The 17,235-nt window shown below is 44.0% G+C and overlaps 1 protein-coding gene across 3 annotated transcripts in view; it reads left to right on the forward strand.

The window, feature by feature from the left end:
- LOC120052704 (serine/threonine-protein kinase TAO2-like) overlaps positions 1–16,207 on the forward strand; it is a 36,395-nt gene extending 20,188 nt beyond the window's left edge. For 2 of the 3 annotated variants that reach the window (XM_038999767.1, XM_038999768.1), the window contains exons 16-20: positions 647–850; positions 10,516–10,755; positions 11,299–11,520; positions 11,891–12,073; positions 12,241–16,207. In XM_038999767.1, the coding sequence (XP_038855695.1) occupies positions 647–850; positions 10,516–10,755; positions 11,299–11,520; positions 11,891–12,073; positions 12,241–13,161 (1,770 nt within the window). In that variant the 3' untranslated portion in view covers positions 13,162–16,207. The remainder of the gene's footprint in view (positions 1–646; positions 851–10,515; positions 10,756–11,298; positions 11,521–11,890; positions 12,074–12,240) is intronic. The other variant, XM_038999769.1, reaches the window with a different exon arrangement.
- The last annotated feature ends 1,028 nt before the right edge of the window (positions 16,208–17,235 follow it).

Genomic DNA, 17,235 nt, shown 5'->3' on the forward strand with positions numbered 1-17,235 from the left:
TCTGCTCTTTGTCTTCGCTAATGATGCAAATGTGTGTTCGGTCTCTTCCCCTAGCCTATTCATTGATAGGCCCTGCTCTACTGAAGTTGATTTAGTGCAAAAAATTGCGAGATACAGCTTTTGATTGCCGATAGATAGAACCGTGCACTAGGCCTGACTCCGTCTGTCTGGTGGCCGACCTGCCTATACTGTGCCCCTCTCCCTCCGTTCCTTGCTAGCTTGCTATGGAAGATGCAGGCAGCTTGAGATAATTTGATTGACAGTTCTGATCACCAAGTGATGGACGTTAGTTCCGCTTCAATAGCGGCATTCCTTTACAGACAAGTAAAATGCCTGTTCAGTGGCACCTCGAAACGATCTCCAGAGAAGGTTTTTATGTCTGCATTTTAAAAAGCCTTAGTGTACCCTTACAGACAGACAAACATGCAATAGCCGTGGCACTTTCAAGGGTATATGACTGGGGTACATGTAACTTAATAGCCCGGCCCTAGTGTTCATACATGCGTATTAGTACCATTACTCTGCATTGTGAATTGACGTGGAATTTTGAGCCATTTGTCACGTCCCTACCCTTTTAACCCTTCCCCCTGTGTTGTGATGAGTTGATGGTGTCACCCTCTAACCCTTCCCCTTGTGTTTCTACTAGGAACTGAATGAGAACCAGTCGACCCCTAAGAGGGAGAAGCAGGAATGGCTGGTGCGTCAGAAGGAGTGTCTACAGCAGCTGCAGGCAGAGGAGGAGGCGGGGCTGCTGAGGAGACAGAGGCAGTACTACGAGCTGCAGTGTCGCCAGTACAAGAGGAAGATGCTGCTGGCCCGACACAACCTGGAACAAGACCTACTCAGAGAGGTATAGCAGGCCTATTGTAGTACCTATAGTATAGGTATATTACTGGGGGAGATTGACCTGCTCAGAGGTCTTGTCCACCAGCCGGCTCTCTCTCTCTGTCAAACCATCTGGTTTCACAACGCCTCAGATCTGAACTTAAATCAAGTTGAATGGAAGCTTATGGCAGGAGCGGCGAAAACAGCCGCCGGTTTTAATTGGCAGATTTGTCCATCACCATATAGCATATCCCTTAGAACCTCCCCCCAACATTATCAACTTCAAGCATAAGTTAACTTTATATGCCTCAAATCAGAATCAATTGGGCTTCCCAAAACTAATATGGCTAATGTGATAAAACATTTATTTGATAGGCAATTTTGCAATTTTTCAAAGTCACATCTAATTCAACTGTTGCCTCGATTTAGTTGTGTGATTCGCCATATTTTCATATTGTCATTCCATCCTTCTCTCATCCCAGGATTTACGGTATTACTGCCTTATTACACAAGGGGGTGCCAAAAAACACAAAGCCCATTGGGTGTCTATTACTAGAATGCTAACAAATAACAAAATTTGTACAAGTAATAGCACATTTCCATAGAGGCTGCTTGCTAAATATGCTAACGAGCGCAAATGAAAATAAATTAATTTCAAAGACAGGAAATCCAGGTCATAAAGTTATACATGAATAGGTATGAGCTACATGCATACATACATACATACATACAGTGCCTTTGGAAAGTATTCAGACCCGTTGACTTTTTCCACATTTTGTTATTCAAAAATGTATTAAATTGTTTGAGGAAAAACAATCTACACACAATACCCCATAATGACAAAGCAAAAACAGTTTTTTGGGCTAAAAACTGAAATATCATATTTGCATAATTATTCAGACCCTTTACTCAGTACTTTGTTGAAGAACCTTTGGCAGTGATTACAGCCTTGAGTTTTCTTGGGTATGACACTACAAGCTTGGCACACCTGTATTTGGGGTGTTTCTCCTATTATCCTTTGCAGATCCTTTCGAGCTCAGTCAGGTTGTATGGGGAGAGTCACAGCTATTTTCAGGTCTCTCCAAAGATGTTCGATTGGGTTTAAGTCCGTGCTCTGGCTGGGCCTCAAGGACATTGAGACTTGTCCCGAAGCCACTCCTGCGTTGTTTTGACTGTGTGCTTAGGGTTTTTGTCCTGTTAGAAGGTGAACCTTCACCCCAGACTGAGGTCCTGAGCACTCTGGAGCAGGTTTTCATCAAGGATCTCTGTACTTTGCTTTGTTCATCTTTGCCTCAATCTTGACTCGTCTCCTAGTCCCTACCGCTGAAAACCATCCCCACAGCATGATGCTGCCACCACCATGCTTCACTGTAGGGATGGTGCCAGGTTTCCTCCAGACATCACGCTTGGCATTCAGGCCAAAGAGCTCAATCTTGGTTTCATCAGACCAGAGAATTTTGTTTCTCATGGTCTAAGTCTTTAGGTGCCTTTTGGCAAACTCCAAGCGGGCTGTCATGTGCCTTTTTATTGAGGAGTGGCTTCCGTCTGGCCACTCTACCATAAAGGCCTGATTGGTGGAGTGCTGCAGAGATGGTTGTCCTTCTGGAAGGTTCTCCCATCTTCACAGAGGAACACTAGGGCTCTTCCATTTTAAGAATGATGGAGGCCGCTGTGTTTTGGGTGATTTTCAATGCTGCAGAAATGTTTTGGTACACTTCCCCAGATCTGTGCCTCAACACAATCCTGTCTCAGAGCTCTACGGACAATTCCTTTGAGCTCCTGGCTTGGTTTTTGCTCTGACATGCACTGTCAATTGTGGGACCTTTATATATTTGTGCCTTTCCAAATCATGTCCAGTCAATTGAATTTACCACAGGTGGACTCCAATCAAGTTGTAGAAACATCTCAACAATGATCAATGGAAACAGGATGCACCTCAGCTAAATTGAGTCTCATAGCAAAGGGTCTGAATATTTATGTAAATAGGGTATTTCTGTTTTGTTTTTTAACATTTTGAAACCTGTATTCACTTTGCCATTATGGGGTATTGTGTGTAGATTGCTGAGGAAATAGTTTTATTTAATCCATTTTAGAATAAAGCTGTAACATAACAAAATGTGGGAAAAGTCAAGGGGTCTGAATACTTTCCGAAGGCAACTATGTAATATATTTTCAATAACTACAAATATATTTTCTCCTGTTTGAAACGAGTGTAAAAAATCGAAAGTAAAAGACGCAAAAACAAAACTTAACGGAAGCATAGAAATGGCACACAGAACAGATCTACCACTTCTAGAACTTACTTTCAATTAGAATGACAGAACAATAACTCACATTTCCATGTGAATTTGGTCAGGCACCCAAGAAGTGACATATTGTAACTTTAAATGAAAACAGAGAGAGGCAAACTTTAGGCTGCTAGGGTTATTCAATGTCTGCTTTTTTTACCCTCTACTAATAGGTGCCCTTCCTTGCGAGGCATTGGAAAAACTCTGGTTGAATCTGTGTTTGAAATTCACTGCTCGACTGACGGACCTTACAGATATTTGTTTGTGTGGGGTACAGAGATGAGGTAGTCATTCAAAAATCATGTTAAATAAACACTATTATTGCACACAGTGAGTGCATGCGACTTATTTTTTACCCCTGAGCTTGTTTAGGCTTGCCATAAAAGGGGTTAAATACCAAAAGCGTATTCAGTGTTCTAACCCCTCCCCCGCAGTACTTAGAGGTAACTTCATTGCTACAGACCAGCGCAAGAGGGAGTTAGAGCACTGATTATGCTTTTGGGTCCTACTGTGTCTCTGACAGTGAATGGGCGACATAAACCTAAATAGAAACGGATAATTGTGCACGACTTCAGTATTACTTGCTAAAAGTGTTGTTAGACTAAGGTTTTTATTTTATTTTGTTAGGATTATTTTTCTCTTACTGTAGTAGTGTAGCCCACTCCCGACCAGTCACGTTGTACAGCGTTTGAGTGGCGCAACGGTCTTAAGACACTGCATAGCAGTGCAAGCTGTGTTACAGATGCTGGTTCAATACCTGTGCCGGTCTCGACTGGGAGACCCGTGAGATGACTGTAGGTTTTTGGTTTCTTTCCCTCTAAAAACAGAAATAAATCATTCTAAATAACTAACTGGCTTTATTTACAAATTAGTAAATAAATAATCTCCAAAATATATATATATATTTTTTAAACAAAGCAATTATTATTAATTTAAGAATTTATATAAAATCCCCTTGGATATTCTCACAGATGTATTATTAACCCTGTTATTAGCAAGACAATATATATTTATTGGTCATGACTCCCGAGTGGCACACCTTGGGATTGCCTTGCAGTTCTGCAGCTGTATCTACTGAAAGCGCGTGAGGTTCAAGGCACGAAGGCAGGGGATGGGCCGCAGAGCCATGCACAGAAGACGGACCTAGCCCATGGGGGAGGGGGGGGTGGACCGCCACACTGGGTAGCACAGAGGAACACTTTAAGGGGCATTGCACTAATAATGGCGTTGACTAGGGAAATGTTCCCGCTGTTCTTAGTGCCAGTCTGCACGTTCAAACTAAAACAATGTAACTAATAATGGCATCTTTATGTTTTCGTTAATAAAATAATGATAAAAATAGTCTTCAAAATACAGATGTTGATTTAGTTATGGATCCGTAATTAATTACTAGGGGAATATTATCACTGAATTACAGAAATATTTTAACAAAGTTGTCTAATGAAGGTAAACAAATTGTAGTTTACTGGAAAATAGTCTTTCAAACACACACGGTCACGTTGTACAGCGCCATTATGGCTATTAGCAGGTAGCTGGACAATAGACTTGCCTAGAAGGTGGGTAGGGGGAGAAATCTATCGTCAAATGTATTTCTTAGTTAGGTTGGCTGTATCACAACCGGCCATGATTGGTTGGAATTTCAGTTTAATCGACCAGAAAAGACAAAACAAGTAATACAACAAAAAGTATTATTATTATTTATCACATCCGACCGTGATTGGGAGTCCCATAGGGCGGCACACAATTGGCCCAGCGTTTCTCTCCCTCTTAGAAACAGAAATAAATGTTTTGGCCTTTTTATTCTGATTACAATCGCTCACTTTCGTTTTTTGAAAACGAAATAACCTCAAATATCGTTATATTATCAAGTTGATGGCACAGTCATATAGTGGCACCTACATAAAGCTGAGTGACTCACTCATTCATGGCTTTGGATCAAAAGTACCAACATTCTTTCTGTCTTTTAATAAAGAAATGTTTTTGTTATGCTGACCCGGACACCATGTACAGTATTATAATTGCCCATTATGGGCTATTAGCAGGACAATATACCTTTACCAACGCTTCTCTGTATTTTGATACTTTGTGGATGGGGCCTCCCCAGTGGCGCAGCTGTCTGTAAAATGCAAAATGCATTGCTACAGATACCCGTGCCGGCCGCCACCGGGAGACCCATGAGACGGCTTTTGGTTTTAATTTAGAATTCTCCAATCCTCTATACAGTTGAAGTCGGAAATTTACATACACTTATGTTGGAGTCATTAAAACTCGTTTTTCAACCACTCCACAAATTTCTTGTTAACAAACTATAGTTTTGGCAAGTTGGTTAGGACATTACTGTGTGCATGACACAAGTGATTTTTCCAACAATTTTTTACAGACTGATTATTTCACTTATAATTCACAGTATCCAAATTCCAGTGGGTCAGAAGTTTACATACACTAAGTTGACTGTGCTTTAAACAGCTTGGAAAATTCCAGAAAATGATGTCATGGCTTTAGAAGCTTCTGATAGGCTAATAGACATAATTTGAGTCAATTGGAGGTGTACCTGTGGATGTATTTCAAGGCCCACCTTCAAACTCAGTGCCTCTTCGCTTGACATCATGGGAAAATCAAAAGAAATCAGCCAAGACCTAAGAAAAAAATAGATCTCCACAAGTCTGGTTCATCCTTGGCAGCAATTTCCAAACGCCTGAAAGTATCACGTTCATCTGTATAAACAATAGTACGCAAGTATAAACACCATGGGACCACGCAGCCGTCATACCGCTTAGGAAGGAGACGCGTTCTGTCTTCTAGAGATTAATGTACTTTGGTGTGAAAAGTGCAAATCAATCCCAGTAAAACAGCAAAGGACCTTGTGAAGATGCTGGAGGAAACGGGTACAAAAGCATCTATATCCACAGTAAAACAAGTCGTATATCGACATAGCCTGAAAGGCCGCTTAGCAAGGAAGAAGCCACTGCTCCAAAACCGCCATTAAAAAAGCCAGACTACGGTTTGCAACTGCACATGGGGACAAAGATTGTACTTTTTGGAGAAATGTCCTCTGGTCTGATGAAACAAATGGCCATAACGGCCATCGTTATGTTTGGAGGAAATTGGGGGAGGCTTGCAAGCCGAAAGAACACCATCCCAATTGTGAATCATGGGGGTTGCAGCATCATGTTGTGGGGGTGCTTTGCTGCAGGAGGGACTGGTGCACTTCACAAAATAGATGGCATCATGAGGAATGAAAATTGTGGATATATTGAAGCAACATCTCAAGACATCAGTCAGGAAGTTAAAACTTAGTCTTCCAAATTGACAATGACCCCAAGCATACTTCCAAAGTTGTGGCAAAATGGCTTAAGGACAACAATGTCAAGGTATTGGAGTGGCCATCACAAAGCCCTGACCTCAATCCTATAGAAAATGTGTGGGCAGAACTAAAAAACCATGTGCGGGCAAGGAGGCCTACAAACCTGACTCAGTTACACAAGCTCTGTCAGGAGGAATGGGCCAAAATTGACCCAACTTATTGTGGGAATCTTGTGGAAGGCTACCCAAAATGTTTGACCCAAGTTAAACAATTTAAAGGCAATGCTACCAAAATTCTAATTGAGTGTATGTCAACTTCTGACCCACTGGGAATGTGATGAATGAAATAAAAGTTGAAATAAATCATTCTCTCTACTATTATTCTGACATTTCACATTCTTAAAATAAAGTGGTCATCCTAACTGACTTAAGACAGGGAATACTTAGTTGGATTAAATGTCAGGAATTGAGAAACTGAGTTTTTAAAGGTGTATGTAAACTTCTGACTTCAACTGTATGTCATTTTTGGCGGAGAGTCAGGTCATATTTTCGATATACTGTAGGCCTGCCGGAGGCAAAATGAGTCTCATTAGTGTTGAGTATTGTACTGTTAAAACAGGTGAAGGTCTTATTTATTTAAAGGGCATATTGAAGTTAGAAGAAATAGGATTTGAAGCAAAAGCCTACAACAACTATTTTAGTTTTGCGCTGCTCTGAGACAAAGGGACTGGTGTTGATAAATCAGAGATTTTTATTTTCACTGGATCTCCGTTTAGGAATTGATTAGACTAGAATTAAAACATATGGGTGCGGAAATGTTAAGCTCTTTATTTAACTAGGCAAGTCAGTTAAGAACATTCTTATTTACAAGCCTACTCCCTCCTCCCTGTCGGGAAATTGAACCCCGGTCTCCCACGTGCTCGCACGACACAGGGTTTCTTTAGCGAAATAGCCAGGTACTGTAGCCTACTCCGACCGTCATGTTGTACAGCTCCATATTTTCCGTTCCATCCTAACGTAACCAGAGGGTTTTTCATTTTTCTTGAAATAGAAACACCGCAAGATTTATTCAAATCAGTCCCATATACTATGTTCTTACAAAAAACATTTTAAATTGTCTTGTACAGCCATTATTGAAGACTATAAAATCAATCAAATGTATTTATAAAGCCCTTCTAAAATCAGCTGATGTCACAAAGTGCTGTACAGAAACCCAGCCTAAAACCCCAAACAGCAAGCAATTCAGGTGTAGAAGCACAGTGGCTAGGACAAACTCCCATGAAAGGCCAGAACCTAGGAAGAAACCTAGAGGAACCAGGCTATGAGGGGTGGCCAGTCCTCTTCTGGCTGTGCCGGGTGGAGATTATAACACAACATGGCCAAGATGTTCAAATGTTCATAGATGACCAGCAGGGTCAAGTAATAATAATCACAGTGGTTGTAGAGGGTGCAACAGGTCAGCACCTCAGGAGTAAATGATACATTTTCATAGCCGATCATTCAGAGTATCTCTACCACTCCTGCTGTCTCTAGAGAGTTGAAAACAGCAGGTCTGGGACAGGTAGCACGTCTGGTGAACAGGTCAGGGTTCCATAGCCGCAAGCTGAACAGTTGAAACTGGAGCAGCAGCACGACCAGGTAGTCGTACCGCAAGGAGTCATCAGGCCTCCGAGAGAGAATTAAAGATGCCCTCTGGTGGTAAAACTAGCACTAATAGTACCAGTGGTTGCCATAGAATTCTGCGGCACCACGCAAGCTGTGCTGCAGTACGCTGCAACTTTTAAAGGATGAACCACTGTACACAATCCATGTCTCAAGGCAATTGTCTAAATACGTATGTACGTGCATGCATCCATGCACACCACACACACACTACCGTTCAAAAGTTTGGGGTCATTTAGAAATGTCCTTGTTTTTGAAAGAAAAGCAAAAAAAGTATCAATTTTAAAATAACATCAAATTGATCAGAAATACAGTGTAGACATTGTTAATGTTGTAAATGACTATTATAGCTGGAAACGGCAGATTTTTTAATGGAATATCTACATTGGCGTAGAGGCCCATTATCAGCAACCATCACTCCTGTGTTCCAATGGCACATTGTGTTAGCTAATCCAAGTTTATTATTTTAAAAGGCTAATTGATCATTAGAAAACCCTTTTGCAATTATGTTAGCACAGCTGAAAACTGTTCTGATTAAATAAGCAATAAAACTGGCCCTCTTTAGACTAGTTGAGTGACTGGATTTTTCAGCATTCTTGGGTTCGATTACGGGCTCCAAATGACCAGAAACAAGTAACTTCTGAAACTCGTCAGTCTATTCTTGTTCTTAGAAATGAAGACTATTCCATGCTAGAAATTGCCAAGAAACTGAAGATCTCGTACAACGCTGTGTACAACTCCTTTCACAGAACTGCGCAAACTGTCTCTAACCAGAATAGAAAGAGGAGTGGGAGACCCCGGTGCACAACTGAGCAAGAGGACAAGTACATTCGAGTGTCTAGTTTGAGAAACCGATGCCTCACAAGTCCTCAACTGGCAGCTTAATTAAATAGTACCCGCAGAACACCAGTCTCAACGGCAACCGTGAAGTGGCGACTCCGGGAAGCTGGCCTTCTAGGCAGTTGCAAAGAAAAGCCATAGCTCAGACTGGCCAATAAAAGTAAAGATTAAGATGGGCAAAAGAACAGACACTGGACAGAGGAACTCTGCCTAGATGGCCAGTATCCCGGAGTCGCCTCTTCACTGTTGACGTTGAGACTGTTGTCATTGGAACACAGGAGTGATGGTTGCTGATAATGGAATTAATTTGTGGAATTCCTTTCCTTAATGCGTTTGAGCCCATCCCTATTTGGTAAAATACCAAGTCCATATTATGCAAGAACAGCTTAAATAAGCAAAGACAAACTACAGTCCATCATTACTTTAAGACATGAAGGTCAATCAATCCAGAAAATGTCAAGAACTTTGAAAGCGTCTTCAAGTGCAGTCGCAAAAACCATCAAGCGCTATGATGAAACCAGCTCTCATGAGGGCCGCCACAGGAAAGGAAGACCCAGAGTTACCTCTGCTGCAGAGGATAAGTTAATTAGTGTTACCAGCCTCAGAAATTGCAGCCCAAATAAATGCTTCACAGAGTTCAAGTAACAGATCCATCTCAACATCAACTGTTCAGAGGAGACTGCGTGAATCAGGCTTTCATGGTCGAATTGCTGCAAAGAAACCACTACAAGGACACCAATAAGAAAAGACTTGCTTTTGCCAAGAAACACGAGCAATGGATATTAGACCGGTGGAAATCTCTCCTTTTGGTCTGATGAGTCCAAATTTGAGATTTTTGGTTCCAAACGCCATGTCTTTGTGAGACGCAAAGTAGGTGAACAGATCTCCGCAATTGTGGTTCCCACCGTGAAGCATGGATAAGGAGATTATGGTGTGGGTGTGCTTTGCTGGTGACAGTCAGTGATTTATTTAGAATTCAAGACGCACTTAACCAGCATGGCTACCACAGCATTATGCAGCAATACGCCATCCCATCTGGTTTTGGCTTAGTCCCACTATCATTTGTTTCTCAACAGGACAATGAACCAACACACCTCCAGGCTGTGTAAGTCCCATCTGACCAAGAAGGAGAGTGATGGAGTGCTGCATCAGATGACCTGGCCTCCACAATCACCCAACCTCAACCCAATTGAGATGGTTTGGGATGAGTTGGACCTCAGAGTAAAGGAAAAGCAGCCAACAAGTGCTCAACTTATGTGGGAACTCCTTCAAGATTGTTGGGAAACCATTCCAGGTGAAGCTGGTTGAGAGTGCCAAGTGTGCTAAAACATTTTTTTGGTCACTACATGATTCCATGTGTGCATAATTATGTCTTCACTATTATTCTACAATGTAGAAAATAGTAAAAATTAAGAAAATAACTTGAATGAGTAGGTGTCAACTTTTTTGACGTGTGTTACACAGACAAGCTATTTAATTGTATTGTGATCACTTATTTGACACGTTTCCTACCTTCTCTCATTCCCTCTCCCTCTCTCCATCTTTCTTCCTATACCTGTTTTTATTTTTCTCCTCCCCCCTCCCCCCTCCCCCCCAGGACCTGAACAAGAAGCAGACCCAGAGGGACCTGGAGTGTGCCATGCTGCTGAGGCACCACGAGTCCACCCAGGAGCTGGAGTTCCGTCAGCTGGGGGCGGTGCAGCGTACGCGGGCTGACCTGATCCGCACGCAGCACCAGACGGAGCTCACCAACCAGATGGAGTACAACAAGAGGAGGGAGCAGGAGCTCCGGCAGAAACACACCGTGGAGGTCCGCCAGCAGCCCAAGAGCCTCAAGGTAAGGCTCCTCCTCCCTCACTCCCCCCTCTCTCCTTTCTTCCCTCACGTCCGCCCCTCCTTTCTTCCCTCACGTCCGCCCCTCCTTTCTTCCCTCACGTCCGCCCCTCCTTTCTTCCCTCACGTCCGCCCCTCCTTTCTTCCCTCACGTCCGCCCCTCCTTTCTTCCCTCACGTCCGCCCCCGCCCCTCTCTCCCTTCCCGCCCTCCCCCTCTCCCTTCCCGCCCTCCCCCTCTCCCTTCCCTCACTCCCCCTCTCCCTTCCCTCACTCCCCCTCTCCCTTCCCTCACTCCCCCTCTCCCTTCCCTCACTCCCCCTCTCCCTTCCCTCACTCCCCCTCTCCCTTCCCTCACTCCCCCTCTCCCTTCCCTCACTCCCCCTCTCCCTTCCCTCACTCCCCCTCTCCCTTCCCTCACTCCCCCTCTCCCTTCCCTCACTCCCCCTCTCCCTTCCCTCACTCCCCCTCTCCCTTCCCTCACTCCCCCTCTCCCTTCCCTCACTCCCCCTCTCCCTTCCCTCACTCTCCCCTCTCACTTCTTCCCAGTCCAAGGAGCTCCAGATCAAGCGTCAGTTCCAGGACACTTGTAAGATCCAGACACGTCAGTACAAGGCCCTGAGGAACCACCTGTTGGAGAGCACTCCCAAGGCCGACCACAAGGCGGTGCTCAAGAGGCTGAAGGAGGAGCAGACCAGGAAACTGGCCATCCTGGCCGAGCAGTACGACCACTCCATCAACGACATGCTGTCCACACAGGCTGTGAGTAAGGCAAGGACCCTACCGTGCACCTCTCCTACACCTGACAATTACGAAGACGTTATACTACAGAACAACTACACACACACACACACACACACACACACACACACACGCTGAGAGACAACCCACACAAAGACACGCACACACTGCAGATCACACCCACTACACAACTACATATTAAACCAGCTACACCAAAAATGTATACCAACATATTTCAGTTCATCAAACACCTACAACGTCCATGCTAAGCTCTAGAACTACTAAAATTACAAATTAGGACTACAAATACCACATTTTGAGTGGTAGACTTCCCCAAACTGTCCATTTAGACCAGGGTGTGCTCTACTGACGTCCAGCCCTCCCCCTCTTCCTTCTTTAGTTGCGATTGGATGAGACCCAGGAAGCGGAGTACCAGGTGCTGCGGATGCAGCTGCAGCAGGAGTTGGAGCTGCTGAACGCTTACCAGAGCAAGATCAAGATCCACACAGACTCCCAGCATGAGAGAGAGGCCAATGACCTGGAGCAAAGGGTGTCCATCCGCAGGGCCCTGCTGGAACAGCGGGTGAGAGATGGGTGGAGGGGTGTCTGAAGGGATTGTGTGTGTTGGGGGGGGGTTGCGTGTGCGCAAGAGAATATGTACAATATACATGACACCAAAAAGGATAGGCCATTTAAAAAATTATTGGGACACAACCAGTTTGTAGTCTTATTGCATCCCCCCTCTCTTAGATTGAGGAAGAGATGCTGTCTCTGCAGAACGAGCGTTCAGAGCGTATCCGTACTCTACTGGAGCGCCAGGCTCGGGAGATCGAGGCTTTTGACTCGGAGAGCATGCGTCTTGGCTTCAGCAACATGGCGCTGACTGGCATCCCCGCCGAGGCCTTCAACCAGGGCTACCCCAGCCCCTCCTCTGGCCCCGGGGGCTGGCCCTCCCGCCCTGTCCCTCGCTCCGGGAGCCACTGGAGCCATGGTGTGCAGAACTCGGTGGTGCCCCCTTCGTGGCGTAGCCAGAACAGCTGCAGCGGTGGAGGAGGGTTCAGCCGTGCCGAGTCGATCACTTCGTCTCACGGCCTGGGGAGGGATAGTGAGATGAACATGAGTGGTAGAGGCCACTCCTCCAACTCCTCATCTTCCTCCTCATCCTCCCACCATCATCACCATCACCAGCAGCAGCAACAACACTACCTCCCCCAGCACCACCACCACCAGAGCACGCCACACCTGTACCGAGAGAGCCGCGAGCGCGAGGACCGTGAGAGGGACAGGGAGAGAGAGTGGGGAGGTGGGGGGGGAGGAGGACACCACCACCACCACCACCACCATGGAGGAGGAGTTCATCACCACCACCTCTCCCAACACGCCTCAGCCCAGTCCCTCGCTCTCCTGCCACCTCCGCCTCCCCCACCACCCATCTCCCTCTACTCTTCCTCCCCGCCCTCCTCCTCCTCCTCCTCGTCTTCCCAGGGAGGGGGATACGGGGGTTTGGTGGCCAGGGGCCCCAGCCTGATGGCCCTGAGGAACAGCCCCCAGCCCCTGAGGAGGACGGCCTCAGGGGGGCCCGGCGGGGCAGGGGGGGGCGAGGGGGGTCTGAGCCGGAGCACCTCGGTCACCTCGCACATCTCCAATGGATCCCACCTCTCCTACTCTTAAAGGGGAAGGGCAACGATAGGCTCCACCCCTCAGTCTTAAAGGGGCGCGGTAAGAGAACAAACCAAGCCTGCCCCTTCTCTGAGGCTGCGTCTGAAACGACACCCTAACCCTCGTATTGGGAATAGGGTGTAGTTTGAGATATGCCATGCAGTGAGTAGTGTGTGTGTGTAGGCGGGCGGGGGGGTTGAATGTCCCTGCTCTCTCTTCTGTAAGAGTGTTTGTTCATGGAGGGGGTGGTGCTAACAGGTTTACCACCACAAAGGGTGGAGCCAAAGCAAGTCCACGGTTCCTATTGTTCAAGGGGATTGTTTTTATTGGAAGAGGTCATCTCTCACAAATTCAGGGGAGGGAGGGGTTTAGATGAGGGAGGGGGTGGGGCTATTAACAATATGGTCCGACTGGCCTGGCCATCAGTAGAGGTCAGTTGAGCAGACTAGCTGCTTAGAGTAGACAGACACCATAGAGTATTATGTCTGCACAGACAGATGGAAGGGATACAAGTGGGAGGAAAGGGGAGTTTTAACAGCAATTTCTCTGCTGACATCAAACTGAGAGAAATGAATGGTTGTGGCGATACTGCTCTATTTGAAAGAGGGTGCTATAAAATACAATGTAAACTATGTAAATAACGCAGAAACTAACACGTGAAGCATACTAGTTAATGATAGGTCATATACTGTCCATTTGTGGTGAAGCAAGGAGCTGAACCTCGGGAGGCAACTACAGAAAGTTTTTTTTTTTTGGTAATAGGATTTTCAAATTGATGACAAATGTAACACTGCCATCCGGTGGCTCGGCTGACCCAAGACAACTCTGCCACTGCCGAGCAATAATTTCCCTGTGAACATTCTGAAAGTGGGTGTGTGGGTACAGCGCTGAATGCTCGCTTAGTTTTTTCATGCTTGACCCATTCCTGGACACACAGCCTGGTAGGTGTGTGTAATGTACATGTGCATAAAGCAGTTATTACAGTTCAATGCATGAAAGTGATGTACAGAAAGCATTTGTATTCATACATGTTTATAGAAATGCATATAAGTATATAATACCTGTCAGAAGTTTGACAGTAAAATTGGAGATTGTTCACTGTTCAACATCTTTGTCCTACATTGTACTTAGTGTACATAAAAGCACTAACTCTGAAACGCTGGTAGAGTAATAATAATGATACTTTTGCCATGTGAATAGAAATTGGAAAATAGTTTTGAGGGAAAATAGATATGTTTGCTATTATTATTGTTATTATTACTACTAGAGCAGTTGTAATGTTTGTTGTACACACTAATTTTGTTTAAAGAAAACATTTTTTTAAATGTTTTAATTGCCAATTTTGACCACTAGGTGGGGAGTAAGAGCAATGTTACTGTTATGGAGCGCTATGGGGGGGGAAATTCATTGTTTTTATTATTTTTTAAAGAGAAGAAAAAACACTACCTTTGCCCAAGCATTCCCTCTGGTCTCAGGGTCGGAGTCTACTGGGCAGTGCATTACCACAAAAGGTTGTAGTGTTATAGAACCAGTATTAAATGTGGACGGGGCCGTTCATGTTTTTAGCTGTATGTGTCAATATAATGAATTCTAGATCTACCATACAGTGTCTCCTAAAGTCAGCCTCTGTAATCCAGCACGTTTTGTGCCATATTGTACCTCTCTTCTTGTGGTTCATGTTGATACGGACCAGCCAAGCTTGTTGATTGTACACTACATTACTTATCCTATACACTACTACACCCCACCAAAAATACTCTGAATTTGTTGGTTTAATTTATTTGGTCTTTAAAAATATATAAACAGCCAAAAAAAAGGAAGTGCATACATTATAAATAACTTAGAATATGAATATTACATTGTCGTTTCTTAACTTCCAGAAAGGAAGGCGGGAGTTATTTCTGGATAGAATTGGATTGAAGCTAAGTGTCGCCACTTATGCTTTCACCTTACCACTCATCAGTAGTCAAGTAAAAGAAAGGAATGAGCCATTTTTAAAGTATTCTAACCGAGCCCATGTGTAGAAGAATCATCTACCATTGGCTCCTAAACTCACACTGCCAACTCTGAACAGCACCAACATTACAACAAAATGGTGGGGTGGGAAACATTGGTTCTCCAGTGATGCATTTCGATACTCTAACCTCTAAGTTACCTCGACACGTCTGGGGTCGTTTACTTCAGTTTACACGTTGTTCACGACGGAACATGCTGGATTCGTTTTCAGAGGCTGTGATTTTTAGACTAGGGCATGAAGACCGAGCTGATGGGACAGAATGTGATGTCGCTGTCCATATGTAGTGCTGATGTACGCTTAGGGGTGGGTCTCAATAGTCAAAAGTAGTTCATTTTCCTTGTTTCATCCCCTTTACCGGGCATATAGGAAACACAGCACAGGTGAAAGGACTTTGGTGGAAATTCACTTTAACCTGTCCTTTCACATCGTTGCAAACGGAGAGATGAGGGAGGGACTCATAAGACTATTGAGATACAACTCAGTTGGTGGGGCGGGGATGAGCGAGAATCTGATAGAAAGAGGAGTGGATGTGTGTGGTGGGATATAGAACTGTTGTACAGGGAGGCCAAGTTACGTTCAGGTTCAATACAAAGTGGAGCAGCGGTCTGCTACAGAATTTGTTGTACAGAAACACAAGTCATTTTGAAAAATAAAAAAAGGAAAAGTGACTTCCTGATGCTGTCTTCATTTGTACCTACTTGGTTGGATTGTGTGTCAGTTCAAAGGAATGCCCACAAACTACATTAGTTGGTGTAACTAACCATGAAAGATGTAAGGTAAAGATGACATTTTGTGCATCCTTTTTAAAAGGAAATTCACTTGGGGAAAACCACTCCAGGGCCCGTAGAGGAGCTGATCTAGAATCAAGTCCTCCCTGTCCATGTAATCTTATTTGTTATGATCGAAGAGGTGTAACTGATCCTAGATCAGCACTCCTATAAGATATTTGAGAGTTGATAGTGGAGTTTGTTTGCAGGGATTGATGTTTGTACTCATTTGTGTGCCTTTGCGTGCTAGGCTAATTACACTGAACAAAAATACAAACGCAACATGTAAAGTGTTGGTTTCATGAGCTGAAATAAACAATCCCAGAAATGTTCCAGACGCACAAAAAAAGCTTCTCTCATTTTATGCACACATTTGTTTACATCTCTATTAGTGAGCATTTCTCCTTTGCCAAGATAATCCATCCACCTGACAGGTGTGGCATATCAAGGTGGTTAAACGGCATGATCATTACACAGGTGCACCATGTGCTGTGGACAATAAAAGGCCACTTTAAAATGTGCAGTTTTGTCATACACCACAATGCCACAGATGTCTCAAGTTTTGAGGGAGCGTGTAATTGGCATGCTGAATGAAGGAATTTCCACCAGAGCTGTTGCCAGACAATTCAATGTTCATTTCTCTACCATACAGTACATTCAAAAAGTATTCAGGCCTCCTGACTTTTTCCACATTTTGTTAAATTACAGCTTTATTCTACAATGGACAAAATAAAAATCCTCATCTATCTACACATAAAAGCCCATAATGACAGTGAAAACAGGTTAAAAAAAATAATTATACTACCGTTCAAAAGTTTGGGGTCTCTTAGAAATTCACATTTTTTGTCCGTTTAAAATTACATCAAATTGATCAGAAATGCAGTGTAAACATTGACAATGTTGAAAATGACTACTGTAGCTGGAAATGGCAGATTTTTCTTTATGGAATATCTACATAGGCGTACAGAGGCCCATTATCAGCAACCATCACTCCTGTGTTCCAATGGCACATTGTGTTAGCTAATCCAAGTTTATTATTTTAAAAGGCTAATTGATCATTAGAAAACCCTTTTGCAATTATGTTAGCACAGCTGAAAACCGTTCTGATTAAAGAAGCAATAAAACTGGCCTTCTTTAGACTAGTTGAGTATCTGGAGCATTAGCATTTTTGGGTTTGATTACAGGCTCAAAATGGCCAGAAACAAAGACTTTCTTCTGAAACTTGTCAGACTATTCTTGTTCTGAGAAATGAAGGCTATTCAATGTGAGAAATTGGCTAGAAACTGAAGATCTCGTACAACG

This window comes from Salvelinus namaycush, chromosome 8, assembly GCF_016432855.1.
Source record: "Salvelinus namaycush isolate Seneca chromosome 8, SaNama_1.0, whole genome shotgun sequence".
In the NCBI taxonomy this organism is placed as follows: Eukaryota; Metazoa; Chordata; class Actinopteri; order Salmoniformes; family Salmonidae; genus Salvelinus; species Salvelinus namaycush.